Source organism: Zootoca vivipara, chromosome 2 (assembly GCF_963506605.1).
Source record: "Zootoca vivipara chromosome 2, rZooViv1.1, whole genome shotgun sequence".
Classification (NCBI taxonomy): domain Eukaryota; kingdom Metazoa; phylum Chordata; class Lepidosauria; order Squamata; family Lacertidae; genus Zootoca; species Zootoca vivipara.
In genome coordinates this window covers 1,038,245-1,058,085 of record NC_083277.1, presented here as the reverse complement: position 1 = coordinate 1,058,085, position 19,841 = coordinate 1,038,245, and the positions used below count along the sequence as shown (strand labels likewise).

The following is a 19,841-nucleotide window of genomic DNA, read 5'->3' as shown; positions in this document are numbered from 1 at the left end:
TTGTGGGCCTTTACTTTATCATACCATAAATATGCATGCCTGACTCTCACCCTCCTTAAATAGGTACAGGTAGCATGTGTTACTTCAGCTGCTTCCAGATGTGGAGAGTCAGCCCTGCAGCCTTGAGGGGCCTCCTGCTCCTTCTGCTGACTGGGGCCCTGGCCTTCTTCCCCCAAGTCTTGCCCTGGCGGCACTCCTGCTCTGCCCCTCTGCCAAACTCAGCCTTTTGTGTTGCTGCATTAATTGACTCCCCCCAAATTTGGATCCCACCACCTGAGATCCAGGATAAAGTATGAGATTGCAGAGCAAGCTGGGCCTTGTCTGTTGGCCTCTGTGATGCTCCTGCTCAAGGCTTGGCTCCAGGAAGGACGCCTCTCCCAAACCCCCCCCTGTGGTGTCATTTACCTTCTGGAGACTCTTGCAAGGGGGAGAGAAAGAGCTGAACAACTCCTTCAACTTGCATTAATTTATCTTAAATTGGACACAAAAACAGGGGCAAGATAGGGAGCTACCAGAAAAGAGTGAAGCCTTCCCTGAGGGTTTCAAGGCATGTTCCAGGCAACACAGCCAAATCATGATGGTGGTCTGGCCAGGCTGACTGGGTCACACCCTGACCATCCACGTCCTGAAACACACCCCTTCCCTGTGAATTGTTCTTCCTGGCAGAAGACATGCAGTCATGCACACTGCATTTGGAGGGGGGTCTCTTCACATTTTCTTCATTCCCCCCCCCCATCACTCACTCCAGACTCAGAAAGAGCAGGTGCTTTGTTCTGGTGAGGCATTTTAGGACATGGGGGTGGGCTGTTCTGTTTCTCTCCTTTGTTCCCACAGATATGGGATCCACAGGTGGATCCTGTGGGAGACAGTATAGGTTAGTGCTTCACACAACCCACAACAGGCCCTGAGTACCAGAAGAGTTGGGTTATCAGACTGATAAGGGTCCCTCTGCTCCAGCTCCCTCCCCTGGTCTTCTTTTATCTCCCATAATTTGGCCCTAAGAGCATGAGGGGTCCATATAGCCACTCTGGTTGAAATGCTATCCATTTCCTCAACACTTCACCTTATCCAGAACTTATAGGCAGAGAAAACAGGACTAGAAACAAATCAACAAACTGAAATATTTATTCATTGCTTTTGAAATATGGGCTACACAGAAGCCATTGGGAAAGTTTTGCGGATGAATAAAGGATCTTTTCCTCCACGCAGACAGATACAACCCTGCTTTATGTGCTTTATGTGGATGAGAAAGGTGTTTGGGGTCTCTTCACAACTAAACTTCCCCCAAAAGATGGATGAATTCTCTTTGGGATTAAGGAAACACCTGAGGGGTCTATACCTGCAGTGCAATGCACAGAACTGAGTAAGGCTCTCTCCAAAAACTGGAGAGGGAGGTGAATGGTTTTTGGTAAGTGGGGTGGAGATATGAAATAGTATGCCTGACACTTTGCTGGCAGGGGGTCTCCTTGAGCCATGCAGATGCAAGGCGAGGCAAAGCAGGGACCCCCCCCCAAAAAAACCCCTATCCTGACTCAATCCTGGAGTTTGTGGGAGGATTTTCAGCCAAACCACAAGCCCCTCTGTCAGAGATGATTTAGCTGATATTCCTGCAATGCAGGGGGTTGGACTAGATTACCCTTGGGGTCCCTCCCAACTCTAGGATTCTATGATTCTATAAAATCCACGATTACTGGACATCCAGAAGCAAAGGCACCAGGGAATTACAGAACATGTATAGAGGGAGCTATAACTATTGAACCATGGGCAAGACATTTCATGTGAGTAAATCATATACTTTTCTTGTTTACTTAAACACTCTGAGAGCAATTTCTTTGTTAAGAGGGAAACATAAAAGGGAGAAAAGTAATGTAAGTCTGCCTAAGCATCTTTGGCTATCATAATTGTTCTCAAAAGTTAAACATATTATCCAAAAAGCTTCTAAGGATAAGCTTCACATGGAGGTAGCAACTCGTTCCATCTGAATTATAGCAGAAGAGACTCTTGGCAAAGGAGCTGAGCTGAGAAGGTTTAAGGAAGAGGCAGTCAGGAAAGGAATCCTCCATTATCTGAAAAGGAAGGAGAAGGGAGCTGGTGAGCTCGAAGTATTGAGGCTGAGCACCTTCTGGGCAGGGTGAGGCCCACCACACCCATTTGCTGTGGGAAAGGCCCCCTCCCCCATGTATTTTGCCTTCCCTTGCATTTGTCTCTGAGCCCATGAAGGGAAACGGGTTCGACTCACGTGAGGCCCCTGCGACCATTCATCCTCATGGCCTTGAAGAAAAGGATGGTGCCAGCGATGATGCCCAGGATGCCAAAGGCCAAGCCCAGGGCACACAGCACGTTCTCCATCGTCTCCGGGATGGGAGAGGGCGCCTTGGAAACTGGGATGGAGAGAGAGAGAGGACAGGGGTAAGGAGGGACTCTGTTTCTTTGCGTGCGTTCAGCAGAAGAAAGAACCCAGGAGTCCTGGCACGCAGGCCCCACAGCCCTTAATACACTGTTGTTTAGTCGAAACAAAATAAAAAAATTCCTCCAGTAGCACCTTAAAGACCAACTAAGTTTTTATTTTGGTATGAGCTTTCGTGTGCATGCACAATTCGTCAGATACAATGTTGTTTATTTGTTTAGTGAGCAACCCCTGAAGGGGGCTGAGCACCTTACTGTCTCCTACAGCTAGGAAGACCAGAATAAATATTCAAAAGTGCCAATGTACTTCATTTGCATAAAACACAATCATCAGAATGTGTTTCTTATAAGCTATGAATCTGGGTTTCTGAATTTAAGTCCCAGAGAAAAGCCCCAATCCTGCCCGGTGCTTACCCCATGTCTTCTCCATCTTTCCCTCTGGGATGCCCCAGTGCTCCACTTGGCAGACGTAGATGTCTCCCTGCTCAGGGACGAAGGGGAGGTAGGAGAACTTGCGGAAAGTGTTGTCCACGCTGGGGTAGAAGTCTGTCTCCTCCACGCCCTCGGAGACCTCCTCCTTGTTCTTCAGCCAGGTGATGTTCAGCACTGGGGGGGAGAACCTGTCCACAAAGCAGATGAGGATGTTGGGGTCCCCCAGTTCCACAGCATTTTCTGGGTACACAGTGGCCGAAGGAGCAACTGAGGAAGGAGATTGAGAAAGAAATGGGATTAAAACCCATTTTCAGCATGACAAGAATAAATACCTATTTTCAGCATGACAAGAATAAATATCGACATCCTGGGCATCAGTGAACTAAAATGGAAGGGAATGGGCGAATTCAGTTCGGGTGACTATCATATCTACTACTGTGGGCAAGAATCCTGTAGAAGAAATGGAGTGGCCCTCATAGTCAACAAAAGAGTGGCAAAAGCTGTAATGGGATGCAATCTCAAAAATGACAGAATGATCTCGATACGAATCCAAGGCAGACCTTTTAACATCACAGTAATCCAAGTTTATGCACCAACTACCGGTGCTGAAGAAAGTGAAATTGACCAATTCTATGAAGACCTACAACACCTTCTAGAAATGACACCAAAGAAGGATGTTCTTCTCATTACAGGGGATTGGATTGCTAAAGTAGGGAATCAAGAGATAAAAGGAACAACTGGCAAGTTTGGCCTTGGAGTTCAAAATGAAGCAGGGCAAAGGCTAATAGAGTTCTGTCAAGAGAACAAGCTGGTCATCACAAAAACTCTCTTCCAACAACACAAGAGACGACTCTACACATGGATCTCACCAAATGGGCAGCATCGAAATCAGATTGATTATATTCTCTGCAGCCAAAGAAGGAGAAGCTCTATACAGTCAGCAAAAACAAGACCTGGAGCTGACTGTAACTCAGATCATCAGCTTCTTATAGCAAAATTCCAGCTTAAACTGAAGAAAGTAGGAAAAACCACTGGGCCAGTAAGATACAATCTGAATCAAATCCCTTATGAATACACAGTGGAAGTGAGGAACAGATTTAAGGATTTAGATTTGGTGGACAGAGTGCCTGAAGAACTATGGATGGAGGCTCGTAACATTATACAGGAGGCAGCAACGAAAACCATCCCAAGGAAAAGGAAATGCAAGAAAGCAAAATGGCTGTCCAACGAGGCCTTACAAATAGCGGAGGAGAGGAGGCAAGCAAAATGCAAGGGAGATAGGGAAAGATACAGGAAACTGAATGCAGATTTCCAAAAAACAGCAAGAAGAGACAAGAGGGTCTTCTTAAATGAGCAATGCAAAGAAAGAGAGGAAAACAATAGAATGGGGAAAACCAGAGATCTGTTCAAGAAAATTGGAGATATGAAAGGAACATTTCGTACAAAGATTACCATAATCAAGGACAAAAGTGGTAAGGACCTAACAGAAGCAGAAGACATCAAGAAGAGGTGGCAAGAATACACAGAGGAATTATACCAGAAAGATATGGAGGTCTCGTACACCTCAGGTAGTGTGGTTGCTGACCTTGAGCCAGACATCTTGGAGAGTGAAGTCAAATGGGCCTTAGAAAGCACTGCTAATAACAAGGCCAGTGGAAGTGATGATATTCCAGTTGAACTATTTAAAATTTTAAAAGATGATGCTGTTAAGGTGCTACACCCAATATGCCAGCAAGTTTGGAAAACTCAGCAATGGCCAGAGGATTGGAGAAGATCAGTCTACATCCCAATTCCAAAGAAGGGCAGTGCCAAAGAATGCTCCAACTACCGCACAATTGCGCTCATTTCACACGCTAGCAAGGTTATGCTTAAAATTCTACAAGGCAGGCTTAGGCAGTATGTGGACCGAGAACTCCCAGAAGTGCAAGCTGGATTTCGAAAGGGCAGAGGAACTAGAGACCAAATAGCAAACATGCGCTGGATTATGGAGAAAGCTAGAGAGTTCCAGAAAAACGTCTACTTCTGCTTCATTGACTATGCAAAAGCCTTTGACTGTGTCGACCACAGCAAACTATGGCAAGTTCTTAAAGAAATGGGAGTGCCTGATCACCTCATCTGTCTCCTGAGAAATCTCTATGTGGGACAAGAAGCTACAGTTAGAACTGGATATGGAACAACTGATTGGTTCAAAATTGGAAAAGGAGTACGACAAGGTTGTATATTGTCCCCCTGCTTATTTAACTTATATGCAGAATTCATCATGCGAAAGGCTGGACTAGATGAATCCTAAAACGGAATTAAGATTGCTGGAAGAAATATCAACAACCTCAGATATGCAGATGACACAACCTTGATGGCAGAAAGCGAAGAGGAATTAAAGAACCTTTTAATGTGGGTGAAAGAGGAGAGCGCAAAATATGGTCTGAAGCTCAACATCAAAAAAACCAAGATCATGGCCACTGGTCCCATCACCTCCTGGCAAATAGAAGGGGAAGAAATGGAGGCAGTGAGAGATTTTACTTTCTTGGGCTCCTTGATCACTGCAGATGGTGACAGCAGTCACGAAATTAAAAGACGCCTGCTTCTTGGGAGAAAAGCAATGACAAACCTAGACAGCATCTTAAAAAGCAGAGACATCACCTTGCCGACAAAGGTCCGTATAGTTAAAGCTATGGTTTTCCCAGTAGTGATGTATGGAAGTGAGAGCTGGACCATAAAGAAGGCTGCTCGCCGAAGAATTGATGCTTTTGAATTATGGTGCTGGAGGAGACTCTTGAGAGTCCCATGGACTGCAAGAAGATCAAACCTATCCATTCTGAAGGAAATCAGCCCTGAGCGCTCCCTGGAAGGACAGATTGTGAAGCTGAGGCTCCAATACTTTGGCCACCTCATGAGAAGAGAAGAATCCTTGGAAAAGACCCTGATGTTGGGAAAGATTGAGGGCACTAGGAGAAGGTGACGACAGAGGACAAGATGGTTGGACAGTGTTCTCGAAGCTACGAACATGAGTTTGACCAAACTGCGGGAGGCAGTGCAAGACAGGAGTGCCTGGCGTGCTATGGTCCATGGGGTCACGAAGAGTCGGACACGACTAAACGACTAAACAACAACATCCTTCCTCCCCAGGCGGAGGGGGCGGGAATAACACCACCCAAATTCCACAGTACAGCTCTGTGGACTTGACCCCTTCACATGCTAACTAGCAAGAATATGCATTGTGAGATTTGACTACAAAATCTCCCACACCATGTGCCCTACATTAACTGCTTTGGGTATTTTTGCACCGGGTGTTCAGGTTTCGGAATGCTTCTGACCATGTACAAAGTGCAATGCTGCCCCTCCCATCAGGTTTTCCTCCCCTTTAGCCTCCCTTGAGCAGAGTTCCTTCTGGGTTGGCAGAAAGGGGTCCTGAAGGGTCTTCCGTGTCAGAAGCCAAGAGACCACCCCCTGCCTGCCCCCCAGCGCTCTCCCCCCCATACCCTTGCGTGTCCTACCATTCAGGGCACGGGTGCGGTTGCTTCGCTTCATGAGCACCTCCATGTTGTTCTTCATGACGGCGATGTTGGCCAGGGCGCCCTGCACCTCAAAGCTGGTGAAGCGCTGGAAGTCCGGCAGCCTCCAGACGTTCTGCTTCTTCTCCCAGTCCACGTGCAGGATCTCCTCGTTGTCAAACTCCAGCAGGAACTCCCCGGACTTCTTCTCCGAAGGGAAGCTCTCCTGGAAGAAGTCCAGCTCCACCAGGGTGTCCTCCACTGCAGGGGTGGGAGAGAGAGTGGGAGGCATTAGGACCCTGCAGCAGGAAGAGGGAGAACCTGCCCCATTGCTAGGAATGGGGCCACCACCAGGAAGGCTCTCTAAGGAGGAGGCGCTTGATCTGTCCCCAAACACCCACACATGTCAATGTTAGAATCCCCTCATTTCACAGCCATAACAGCCCCAAAAGGTGATCCTGGGGTGCATTTGTGTTTGGGGCGAAAGGAGGAATAATTATTCAAAGAGACCAACCAACCCATGTTCCCATGTCCCTAGCTCAGCTTGCAAATTTGTTGTGAAGATAACATGGGAGTAGCTCTCTGCTTTGCTCCTTGCCTCAAAGTGAAACCAGTAATAAATGGATTTCCTCTCTCAAGCGTGGATCACCCACAGCCCCCCCCCTTGAGTTGCCTCATGGCTGCCACGAATTAAAGCTTTGGGCATCTTTTTAAAAGAGATAAAACTGTCGGACACACAGACGGAGCCATTGGCCACGCGCCTCTTTCCTTTCCTGAAGCGACTTCCTTGTGGAGTTCACTCATTCAAACTAAATCGCGTCTTCTCGGGAGTAAGTGCCTTTGTCAGGCAAGTGGGGATATGGAGGGGCTGCCGAAGGAAGCAAGTTCTGCTGCTCCGAGGTTTTTAGGGTCCGCCAGAGTTTCTGGCCCCTTTTGTGCCAGGAGAAGAGACCACTCTGTATTCGGGGGCAATGGGATGGGGGGGGGGGCTGGTGCCTTTTGGAGGCGACCACTGGGGGGCTTCCAGACCAGACAGGTCTCTGTGGCAGCCGAGCCCACAGAGATGAATAATAATTCTTGTTTTATTTTCCTTTCCCTCCTTCTAACAGGAAAGGCTAGGGGCGCAGACTCCGATCTTTTAAGCTAGGTGTGTGTGGGGGGGTTGCGGAATATGGAGGGATGGGGGGAGGGAGGAAAGTGGACGTTCCCCCACCTCCAACGAAAAGGTGTGTGAAATGGGAGGGTGACGGGCTAGGAGGATTTGCTCCCTCAAGTAAGGTGGTTTAGTTTTAAAAATGAGAGGAGTAAACGGGGTAAAAACAGCAGCAGCCTGTGCACCTGTCAGGGGGAGGGGGCTTCTCCTCCCTGTAGCCCAAGAGACCCCTCCAGCTTTGCCCACAAGAAACGCCCAGGGGCGCAATCTTTCTCCCCCCAATCGCCCCAGCTTCTTTGCGGGGAACCCTAACCCCCCCTCCCGGGACCCCTCCCCAGGCATCTCCCCCTCCCTCCTGAGCCCCCTGACCTTTCAGGGCTCCGGCCCTTGGCGGGGCGAGGAGGAGGGTCGCCCAGAGGCAGCAAAGGGCTCTTCCTCCTCTGGTGGGCTCCATCTCTGCAGCTCTTCCAGGGCTGAGGCGGGCGAGGCGCTCCGAGGGGCGACCACCAAAAGGGGCGATTCAGCCAAAGTGTCCCTTGCCCCTTCCTCCTCTCCCCAACCCCTCTGCTCTGTGGGGCAGGTGTCCTTGACCAAGGGGAGGGAGGAAGAGCTGCTGGGCGACTCTTTTGGAAGGAGGCATTTCTGCAAGGCCCCTTCATGGATCAATGCCTTGTCGTGGCGAAGGGGCTTGAATAACTCAGAGAAGCTATGAGCTATGCCATGCAGGGCCACCCAAGATGGACAGGTCATAGTGGAGAGTTTTGACTAAACGTGATCCACCTGGAGAAGGAACTGGCAAGCCACTCCAGTATCCCTGCCAAGAAAACTCCATGGACAAAGACAACAGGCATATAAAAGTTATGACGCTGGAAGATGAGCCCCTCAGGTCGGAAGGCGTCCAACATGCTACTGAGGAAGAGCGGAGGACAAGTACAAGTAGATTCAGAGCTGATGAAGCGGCTGGGCCAAAGCCGAAAGGACGCTCAGTTGCGGATATGCCTGGAAGCGAAAGGAAAGTCCGATGCTGTAAAGAAAAATATTGCATAGGAACCTGGAATGTAAGAACCATGAGTGGAGGTAAGCTGGATGTGGTCAAAAATGAGATGACAAGAATAAATATCGACATCCTGGGCATCAGTGAACTAAAATGGAAGGGAATGGGCGAATTCAGTTCGGGTGACTATCATATCTACTACTGTGGGCAAGAATCCCGTAGTAGAAATGGAGTGGCCCTCATAGTCAACAAAAGAGTGGCAAAAGCTGTAATGGGATGCAACCTCAAAAATGACAGAATGATCTCGATACGAATCCAAGGCAGACCTTTTAACATCACAGTAATCCAAGTTTATGCACCAACTACCGGAGCTGAAGAAAGTGAAATTGACCAATTCTATGAAGACCTACAACAACTTCTAGAAATGACACCAAAGAAGGATGTTCTTCTCATTACAGGGGATTGGAATGCTAAAGTAGGGAATCAAGAGATAAAAGGAACAACTGGCAAGTTTGGCCTTGGAGTTCAAAATGAAGCAGGGCAAAGGCTAATAGAGTTCTGTCAAGAGAACAAGCTGGTCATCACAAACACTCTCTTCCAACAACACAAGAGACGACTCTACACATGGATATCACCAAATGGGCAGCATCGAAATCAGATTGATTATATTCTCTGCAGCCAAAGATGGAGAAGCTCTATACAGTCAGCAAAAACAAGACCTGGAGCTGACTGTAACTCAGATCATCAGCTTCTTATAGCAAAATTCCAGCTTAAACTGAAGAAAGTAGGAAAAACCACTGGGCCAGTAAGATACAATCTGAATCAAATCCCTTATGAATACACAGTGGAAGTGAGGAACAGGTTTAAGGATTTAGATTTGGTGGACAGAGTGCCTGAAGAACTATGGATGGAGGCTCGTAACATTATACAGGAGGCAGCAACGAAAACCATCCCAAGGAAAAGGAAATGCAAGAAAGCAAAATGGCTGTCCAACGAGGCCTTACAAATAGCGGAGGAGAGGAGGCAAGCAAAATGCAAGGGAGATAGGGAAAGATACAGGAAACTGAATGCAGATTTCAAAAAAACAGCAAGGAGAGACAAGAGGGTCTTCTTAAATGAGCAATGCAAAGAAATAGAGGAAAACAATAGAATGGGGAAAACCAGAGATCTGTTCAAGAAAATTGGAGACATGAAAGGAACATTTTGTACAAAGATTACCATAATCAAGGACAAAAGTGGTAAGGACCTAACAGAAGCAGAAGACATCAAGAAGAGGTGGCAAGAATACACAGAGGAATTATACCAGAAAGATATGGAGGTCTCGTACACCCCAGGTAGTGTGGTTGCTGACCTTGAGCCAGACATCTTGGAGAGTGAAGTCAAATGGGCCTTAGAAAGCACTGCTAATAACAAGGCCAGTGGAAGTGATGATATTCCAGCTGAACTATTTAAAATTTTAAAAGATGATGCTGTTAAGGTGCTACACCCAATATGCCAGCAAGTTTGGAAAACTCAGCAATGGCCAGAGGATTGGAGAAGATCAGTCTACATCCCAATTCCAAAGAAGGGCAGTGCCAAAGAATGCTCCAACTACCGCACAATTGCGCTCATTTCACACGCTAGCAAGGTTATGCTTAAAATTCTACAAGGCAGGCTTAAGCAGTATGTGGACCGAGAACTCCCAGAAGTGCAAGCTGGATTTCGAAAAGGCAGAGGAACCAGAGACCAAATAGCAAACATGCGCTGGATTATGGAGAAAGCTAGAGAGTTCCAGAAAAACGTCTACTTCTGCTTCATTGACTATGCAAAAGCCTTTGACTGTGTCGACCACAACAAACTATGGCAAGTTCTTAAAGAAATGGGAGTGCCTGATCACCTCATCTGTCTCCTGAGAAATCTCTATGTGGGACAAGAAGCTACAGTCAGAACTGGATATGGAACAACTGAGTGGTTCAAAATTGGGAAAGGAGTACGACAAGGTTGTATATTGTCTCCCTGCTTATTTAACTTATATGCAGAATTCATCATGCGAAAGGCTGGACTAGATGAATCCCAAACAGGAATTAAGATTGCCGGAAGAAATATCAACAACCTCAGATATGCAGATGACACAACCTTGATGGCAGAAAGCGAGGAGGAATTAAAGAACCTTTTAATGAGGGTGAAAGAGGAGAGCGCAAAATATGGTCTGAAGCTCAACATCAAAAAAACCAAGATCATGGCCACTGGTCCCATCACCTCCTGGCAAATAGAAGGGGAAGAAATGGAGGCAGTGAGAGATTTCACCTTCTTGGGCTCCTTGATTACTGCAGATGGTGACAGCAGTCACGAAATTAAAAGACGCCTGCTTCTTGGGAGAAAAGCAATGACAAACCTAGACAGCATCTTAAAAAGCAGAGACATCACCTTGCCGACAAAGGTCCGTATAGTTAAAGCTATGGTTTTCCCAGTAGCAATGTATGGAAGTGAGAGCTGGACCATAAAGAAGGCTGATCGCCGAAGAATTGATGCTTTTGAATTATGGTGCTGGAGGAGACTCTTGAGAGTCCCGTGGACTGCAAGAAGATCAAACCTATCCATTCTTAAGGAAATCAGCCCTGAGTGCTCCCTGGAAGGACAGATCGTGAAGCTGAGGCTCCAATACTTTGGCCACCTCATGAGAAGAGAAGAATCCTTGGAAAAGACCCTGATGTTGGGAAAGATTGAGGGCACTAGGAGAAGGGGACGACAGAGGACGAGATGGTTGGACAGTGTTCTCGAAGCTACGAACATGAGTTTGACCAAACTGCGGGAGGCAGTGCAAGACAGGAGTGCCTGGCGTGCTATGGTCCATGGGGTCACGAAGAGTCGGACACGACTAAACGACTAAACAACAACAACAACAACATTTCTGCAAGGAAGAGACAGAATAGGGAGAGGAGGGGAAAGATCCCCCAAAGCAGTGACTCCTTCTCTCCCTGGGCTTCTCAGGACAGACATCTTCTGTGCTGCTGCTGGTCTTCAACTGGGGGGGTCGCATCCTGATCCCATGTGGGCTGCAAGAGGAGCCCTGAGTCAAAGATGACCTTTGGGTGGAAAGGGGGTCTTGGGTCTCTGCCCCACAGCCAACTCATGAAGGAGGTCTGGCCAGCCTGACTGGGCTACATCCTGACCTTGGCTGACCTGAAACACCCCCCACCCTCCCCTGTGGGTTGTGCCCCATAGCCTTGAGGATCCGCTCTGGACTTGGAGGGGTCTCTGCATGTTCTCTCCTCTTCCTCATAGAATCATAGAATCCTAGAGTTGGAAGAGACCACAAGGGCCATCCAGTCCAACCCCCTGCCAAGCAGGAAACACCATCAAAGCATTCTTGACATATGCCTGTCAAGCCTCTGCTTAAAGACCTCCAGAGAAGGAGACTCCTGCCCCACAGCCCACCGAAATCATTCCTCCTGCCTTAGGAAGAGATGGCCCACTTTGCTCTAGGGACGCAAGAGGGAGGGGGCTGCTCTGTTTCTCTTCTCGACTGTCATGAGTGACAACCAGCAAGACCTTCAATCTCCCCCCACCTTGTGCCAAGGAGCCCCTATTTCTCTAGCAGAGGATGCTATGGGGCTTGCCCAGCCCCATTCCATTCAGCTCAGCCATTCCCAAGGGGGTCCTTATCTGAAATTGCAATTCCTCTTAAACCATTGCTGCTGGGCTGAAGGGGGGGCTGTGCTGTAGGGGGGGGGCTGGAAGCTTCTTCTATGTGAGGAGGTTTTGCTGCGCTCCCTGTTGACCTCAGTCTCCTGGATCCTGGCCAGCTTCCCTCTTTCATTTCCCTGAATGCTGAGCTGTGCTCCAGGCCTCCATGCGTGGGGAAGCGAAACGCTCCCCCCAAGCGCCTTTCTGCAACGTCTCCTCTGATGCCAGAAACAAGGGGGCAGGAGGAAGGAGAGGTGGGGGAGGGAGACATGTGCTATGGGCCCAGAAGTCTGCAAAATGCAGAGGCTGTTACAAGCTCACGGCTTGCAAACGTTGTTGGTAGTGGAATATGAAGGGTCTGCCATTTGCAGATTTGCATTTAAGCCCCAAAATAGAAATTAGAGTGTTGGATTTCACATTTTACACGGGATGATTATTGACAATGGGGAGAAGAGAGCGTCTTAACTCCCCCCCCCCATAAATTATTTGAAGCGGGTCTTAAATCCAGAGCTGCTCCAATTAACTAATTACAGTACTTGTTTTAAAAGTTCCTGTTTCGAGGGAATCCGAATGTCACAATCTCCACTTCTGCTTTGAAGCAAAAAACAGCGTTGGGGGAGGGGGAAAGCATACAGTAGTTGCAATTGCTCCTGCTACTTGGGGGGGGGGCTATTGGATTGTCCTGCTGGGGACTTTCCTGGAGGGTAGGCTTGATGGGAGCCAATCACAGGTCCCGACGCTGCCTGGTCATCAGTTGCTGGGCGGGAAACGCCTTGCTCTTGCCAAACCCATTAGAGTGCCGCACTTGCTGGTCTCTGACTGTCTCCTAGGCTGCTGAAGGGGAGAAGGAGCCTTTTATAGGCAAGGGGGAGAAAGGAGGAAGAAAACAGCCTGCAAAGATCAGGCCAACGACACTCCAATTTATCCCTCACCTTTCCCTCTGGATCAGCCCTTCTCCAACTTCTGACTTTTGGGGATCAGCCCACCTGCTGTGGAGGCCCCTGTTCACTTGCATTTATCCCAAATTTGAGAAATGTTGCCATACTGAAGGATCACTGCTCAGGGGCCCCTTCTCATCCCACTTGGGGTCTCTTGGCAATGCAGATTCTGACTCTTACCCTCCGTACTGGTAGCATGTGTTACTTCAGCTGCTTCCAGATGTGGAGAGTCAGCCCTGCAGCCTTGAGGGGCCTCCTGCTCCTTCTGCTGACTGGGGCCCTGGCCTTCTTCCCCCAAGTCTTGCCCTGATGGCACTCCTGCCCTGCCGCTCTGCCAAATTCGGCCTTTTTGTGTTGCTGCATTAATAGGCTCCCCCCTAATTTGGATGCCACCCATTTGAGATCCAGGATGAGATTGCAGACCAAGCTGGGCCTTGTCTGTTGGCTTCTGTGATGTTCCTGCACAAGGCTTGGCTCCAGGAAGGACGCCTCTCCCAACCCCCCTCTGTGGTGTCATTTATCTTCTGGAGACTCTTGCAAGGGGGAGAGAAAGAGCTGAACAACTCCTTCAACTTGCATTAATTTATCCGCCCTCCCACCAGATGTCAAAGAGAAAAGCAACTACCAGACTTTTAGAGGACATCTGAAGGCAGCCCTGTTTAGGGAAGCTTTTAATCTTTAAGAAATTAGTCTATTTTAATATTTCTGTTGGAAGCCGCCCAGAGTGGCTGGGGAAACCCAGCCAGATGGGCGGGGTATAAATAAATTATTATTATTATTATTAATGAGGACACAAAAACCTCTGCGATGTTCCTGCTCAAGGCTTGGCGCCAGGAAGGCCGCCTCTCCCAACCCCCCAACCCCCTTAGACGAGTGCCGCACTTGCTGGTCTCTGACTGTCTCCTAGGCTGCTGAAGGGGAGAAGGAGCCTTTTAGAGCCAAGAGGGAGGAAGGAGGAGGAAGAAGACAGCCTGCAAAGATTAGGCCACCCACACCCCACTTTCTCACTAACTCTTTCCCTCTGGATAAGCCCTTCTCCAACTTCTGACTTTTGGGGATCAGCCCACCTGCTGTGGAGGCCCCTGTTCACTTGCATTTATCCCAAATTTGAGAAATGTTGCCATACTGAAGGATCACTGCTCAGGGGCCCCTTCTCATCCCACTTGGGGTCTCTTGGCAAGGCTAGACTCCGACTCATGCGCTCCTTAAAGAGGTACAGGTAGCATGTGTTACTTCAGCTGCTTCCAGATGTGGAGAGTCAGCCCTGCAGCCTTGAGGGGCCTCCTGCTCCTTCTGCTGACTGGGGCCCTGGCCTTCTTCCCCCAAGTCTTGCCCTGACGGCACTCCTGCCCTGACCCTCTGCCAAACTCAGCCTTTTGTGTTGCTGCATTAATTGCCTGGTGTGCTCTGGTTCATGGGATTACGAAGAGTCGGACATGACTAAACGACTAAACAACAACATTAATTGGCTCCCCCCCATTTGGATCCCACCACCTGAGATCCAGGAGAAAGTATGAGATTGCAGAGCAAGCTGGGCCTTGTCTGTTGGCCTCTGTGATGCTCCTGCTCAAGGCTTGGCTCCAGGAAGGACGCCTCTCCCAAACCCCCCCCTGTGGTGTCATTTACCTTCTGGAGACTCTTGCAAGGGGGAGAGAAAGAGCTGAACAACTCCTTCAACTTGCATTAATTTATCTTAAATTGGACACAAAAACAGGGGCAAGATAGGGAGGCACCAGAAAAGAGTGAAGCCTTCCCTGAGGGTTTCAAGGCATGATCCAGGCAACACAGCCAAATCATGATGGAGGTTTGGCCAGGCTGACTGGGTCACATCCTGACCTTGCATGTCCAGAAACACACCCCTCCCCTGTGGGTTGTTCCCCCTGGCAGAAGAGATGCAGTCATGCACACTGCATTTGGAGGGGGGTCTCTGCCCATTTTCTTCCTCTCCCCGCCCCTCACTCACTCCTCTCAGGAAGAGCAGATGTATTGCTCTGGTGAGGCATTTTAGGACAGGGGGATGGGCTGTTCTGTTTCTCTCCTTTGTTCCCACAGAGTGAGGTTCCCGGGTGGATCCTGTGGGATAATGGTTTGGTGCTTCACACAACGCACAGCAGGCCCTGAGGACCAGAAGAGTTGGGTTATCAGACTGATAAGGGTCCCTCTGCTCCAGCTCCCTCCCCTGGTCTTCTTTTATCTCCCAGAATTTGGCCCTAAGAGCATGAGGGGTCCATATAGCCACTCTGATTGAAATGCTGCCCATTTCCTCAACACTTCACCTTTTCATTTTAAAATAATAAATATATCCAGAGCTTATGGGCAGAGAAAACAGGACTAGAAACAAATCAACAAACTGAAATATTTATTCATTGCTTTTGAAATATGGGCTACACAGAAGCCATTGGGAAAGTTTTGCGGATGAATAAAGGATCTTTTCCTCCACGCAGACAGATACAACCCTGCTTTATGTGCTTTATGTGGATGAGAAAGGTGTTTGGGGTCTCTTCACAACTAAACTTCCCCAACAAGTTTAATGAATTCTCTTTGGGGTTAAGGAAACACCTGAGGGGTCTCTTCCTGCAGTGCAATGCACGGAACTGAGTAAGGCTCTCTCCAAAAACTGGAGAGGGAGGTGAATGTTTTTGGTAAGTGGGGTGGAGATAGGAATTAGTATGCCTGACACTTTGTTGGCAGGGGGTCTCCTTGAGCCATGCAGATGCAAGGCGAGGCAAAGCAGGGACCCCCCCCCAAAAAAAACCCCTATCCTGACTCAATCCTGGAGTTTGTGGGAGGATTTTCAGCCAAACCACAAGCCCCTCTGTCAGAGATGATTTAGCTGAGATTCCTGCAATGCAGGGGGTTGGACTAGATTACCCTTGGGGTCCCTCCCAACTCTAGGATTCTATGATTCTATAAAATCCACGATTACTGGACATCCAGAAGCAAAGGCACCAGGGAATTACAGAACATGTATAGAGGGAGCTATAACTATTGAACCATGGGCAAGACATTTCATGTGAGTAAATCATATACTTTTATTGTTTACTTAAACACTCTGAGAGCAATTTCTTTGTTAAGAGGGAAACATAAAAGGGAGAAAAGTAATGTAAGTCTGCCTAAGCATCTTTGGCTATCATAATTGTTCTCAAAAGTTAAACATATTATCCAAAAAGCTTCTAAGGATAAGCTTCACATGGAGGTAGCAACTCGTTCCATCTGAATTATAGCAGAAGAGACTCTTGGCAAAGGAGCTGAGCTGAGAAGGTTTAAGGAAGAGGCAGTCAGGAAAGGAATCCTCCATTATCTGAGAAGGAAGGAGAAGGGAGCTGGTGAGCTCGAAGTATTGAGGCTGAGCACCTTCTGGGCAGGGTGAGGCCCACCACACCCATTTGCTGTGGGAAAGGCCCCCTCCCCCATGTATTTTGCCTTCCCTTGCATTTGTCTCTGAGCCCATGAAGGGAAACAGGTTCGACTCACATGAGGCCCCTGCGACCATTCATCCTCATGGCCTTGAAGAAAAGGATGGTGCCAGCGATGATGCCCAGGATGCCAAAGGCCAAGCCCAGGGCACACAGCACGTTCTCCATCGTCTCCGGGATGGGAGAGGGCGCCTTGGAAACTGGGATGGAGAGAGAGAGAGGACAGGGGTAGGAGGGACTCTGTTTCTTTGCGTGCGTTCAGCAGAAGAAAGAACCCAGGAGTCCTGGCACGCAGGCCCCACAGCCCTTAATACACTGTTGTTTAGTCGAAACAAAATAAAAAAATTCCTTCAGTAGCACCTTAAAGACCAACTAAGTTTTTATTTTGGTATGAGCTTTCGTGTGCATGCACAATTCGTCAGATACAATGTTGTTTAGTTGTTTAGTGAGCAACCCCTGAAGGGGGCTGAGCACCTTACTGTCTCCTACAGCTAGGAAGACCAGAATAAATATTCAAAAGTGCCAATGTACTTCATTTGCATAAAACACAATCATCAGAACGTGTTTCTTATAAGCTATGAATCTGGGTTTCTGAATTTAAGTCCCAGAGAAAAGCCCCAATCCTGCCCGGTGCTTACCCCATGTCTTCTCCATCTTTCCCTCTGGGATGCCCCAGTGCTCCACTTGGCAGACGTAGATGTCTCCCTGCTCAGGGACGAAGGGGAGGTAGGAGAACTTGCGGAATGTGTTGTCCACACTGGGGTAGAAGTCTGTCTCCTCCACGCCCTTGGTGACCTTCTCGTTGTTCTTCAGCTGAAAAGGAAGTTTAAAACATATATTTGCTCACAGTCAAGCATTCATCCTCAGCACCAACAGCATTAAAACAACATAGACAAAATATTTGATTTCACAGCAAAAAACAAATTCAGGCATGTGCCTGAAATTGGAGCAAGTGGGGGCCTCTCTGCTTCCATCATTGGTCAAAGGGAGAGAGAGAAGAAAATACTACTTTCTTCTTCCTCCCCAGGCGTGGGGTGGGGGATAACATCATCCAAATTCCTCTCTACCAATTACATTTCAATGTTCTCAGTCCCTGTATCACCAGTACAGCTCTGTGGACTGGAACCCTTCACATGCTAACTAGCAAGAATATGCATTGTGAGATTTGGCTGCAAAATCTCCCACACCATGTGCACTACATTAACTGCTGTGGGTATTTCTGCACCGGGTGTCTAGGTTTGGGAAAGCCTCTGAGCTTGTACAAAGTGCAATGCTGCCCCTCCCATCAGGTTTTCCTTTCCTTTTAGCCTGTCTCAGTCAGCCAGGGGCCTGAAGTGTCTTCCGTGTCAGAAGCCAAGAGACCACCCCCTGCCTGCCCCCCAGCTCTCTTCCCTGCCCCCCTGGCGTGTCCTACCGTTCAGGGCACGGGTGCGGTTGCTTCGCTTCATGAGCACCTCCATGTTGTTCTTCATGACGGCGATGTTGGCCAGGGCGCCCTGCACCTCGAAGCTGGTGAAGCGCTGGAAGTCCGGCAGCCTCCAGACATTCTGCTTCTTCTCCCAGTCCACGTGCAGGATCTCCTCGTTGTCAAACTCCAGCAGGAACTCCCCGGACTTCTTCTCCGAAGGGAAGCTCTCCTGGAAGAAGTCCAGCTCCACCAGGGTGTCCTCCACTGCAGGGGTGGGAGAGAGAGGGGGAGGCATTAGGACCCTGCAGGAGGATGAGGGAGAACCTGCCCCATTGCTAGGAATGGGGCCACCACCAGGAAGGCTCTCTAAGGAGGAGGGGCTTGTTCTGCCCCCAAACACACACACATGTCAATTTTATAATCCCTTCATTTCACAGCCGTAACAGCCCCAAAAGGTGATCTTGGGGTGCATTTGTGTGTGGGGTGACTCTGGCAGATAGAGAGTTAGAGTAATCCTTCAAGAGACCAATCCATGTCTCCTCAGAGGGTTGTTGTGAATATAGCAAGGATGTAACTCTGCCCTGAGCTCTTTGCCCCAAAGTGAAACCAAGAATACATGGATTTCCTCCGAGTTCATAAGTGTTCTGCTCAGAGATATTTTTTTTTATGGTACACCAAAGTTTCTGGCCTCTATTGTGTTGCTGGGGAGGAGAGAGACCACTCTGTCTTCGGAGGGGGGGTATTAGGAATGTGGGGGGGCTGATGCCTTTTGGGGGTCACAACTGGTGAACCAGGCAGGTCTCTGTGGCAGCCTAGCTCCTAAAGGAGAAAGAACAATTATGGTCTTATATACCTTTCCCTCCTTCCAACAGAAAAGCGGGACAGGGTAAAACGCGGATCCAGATGATTTTAAACGGATCCTCATGAATGAATTGCACTAAGCCCCCCACCCCCCCTTTTTTTTAAAAAAAAAACCTGGACCTGCTTAGTTCAGGGATCAGAGCCTCCCTCACATTCCTCCACCCGCCTCTTTCTTTTGGGGGGGGGGGAGGCGTCCAATTTCCTTCCTCTCGCCAGCCCCTCCGTATTCCCGGGTTCAGATTCTGCACCTGTCAGGGGGAGGGGGCTTCTCCTGCCTGTATCCCAAGAGACCCCTCCAGCTTTGCCCACAAGCAACGCCCAGGGGCGCAATCTTACACCCCTGATGTCCCCACCCGGCTTCTCTGCAGGGACCCCTAACCCACCTCCCGGGACCCCTCCCCAGACATCTCCCCTCTCCCTCCTGCGCCCCCTGACCTTTCAGGGCTCCGGCCCTTGGCGGGGCGAGGAGGAGGGTCGCCCAGAGGCAGCAAAGGGCTCTTCCTCCTCTGGGGTCCATCTCTGCAGCCCGCTCCGAGGGGCGACCACCAAAAGGGGATGCTCGTCCTCCAAGTGGCTGTGGGGCGGGGGCGGCCAGGGGGCGGCTTTGGCGGAGCAGGAAAGTCCCTGCCAGCTCAGCCAATGAAAAAGCGCCCTGGCGATGACCAGCCTGTCTCCAGGTAAACCATCCGCAGGCAGGAGCCTCAGCCGGAGACGGAGCGAAAACAGTAGCAGAAAAAGGGCAGCTAAAATTTGGGGGCGAGGGCTGGATCTTTCCAAGAGGGGAGGAGGGGTCTCCTCCAGGGAATGGGCTGCGGGGGGTCCTCTCCCCCCCCTGTGTTTGTGCATTGGGCTCCTGAGACACGAGCGCCAGAGATGTTTCTTGCAAAGCGAGGTGGGGGCTGGAAGGGACTTTTATTTGGGGGAGGGGGTCTCCTTAGTGGGGGGCTGCCAGGTCTCATCGGGATGCAGGCTGGGGGGGGCGAAGGTGGGAGCAGCCCCCCTCCCTCAGCAGACAGTTATTCCCCCCCCCCTTGAAATGGGAGGGGGCTCTCTGGTTCCCCCTGGGGGGACCTGGC

General features: G+C 49.4%; 1 protein-coding gene across 1 annotated transcript; it reads right to left on the bottom strand.

Moving 5' to 3' along the window:
* Window positions 1-1,109: 1,109 nt before the first annotated feature.
* LOC118081394 (HLA class II histocompatibility antigen, DR alpha chain) lies at window positions 1,110-19,344 on the bottom strand. The gene is made up of 5 exons (XM_060271115.1): window positions 19,201-19,344; window positions 17,911-18,168; window positions 2,821-3,105; window positions 2,240-2,381; window positions 1,110-2,066 (listed from the first exon to the last, which is right to left on the bottom strand). Exons 1-5 carry the CDS (start codon window positions 19,280-19,282, stop codon window positions 2,063-2,065), a joined length of 771 nt encoding a protein of 256 aa, XP_060127098.1. The 5' UTR covers window positions 19,283-19,344; the 3' UTR covers window positions 1,110-2,062.
* Between the last annotated feature and the right edge of the window lie 497 nt (window positions 19,345-19,841).

Bases quoted from the DNA above. Each gene is read 5' to 3' on its own strand.
- LOC118081394 (XM_060271115.1), bottom strand. From the start codon at position 19,282: ATGGACCCCAGAGGAGGAAGAGCCCTTTGCTGCCTCTGGGCGACCCTC. The intron at 3,106-17,910 runs GTAGGACACGCC...CTCCTTCCTCAG, and splicing joins CCGCACCCGTGCCCTGAACG to TTGCTCCTTCGGCCACTGTG. The intron at 2,382-2,820 runs GTAAGCACCGGG...TCTCCATCCCAG, and splicing joins AAAGATGGAGAAGACATGGG to TTTCCAAGGCGCCCTCTCCC.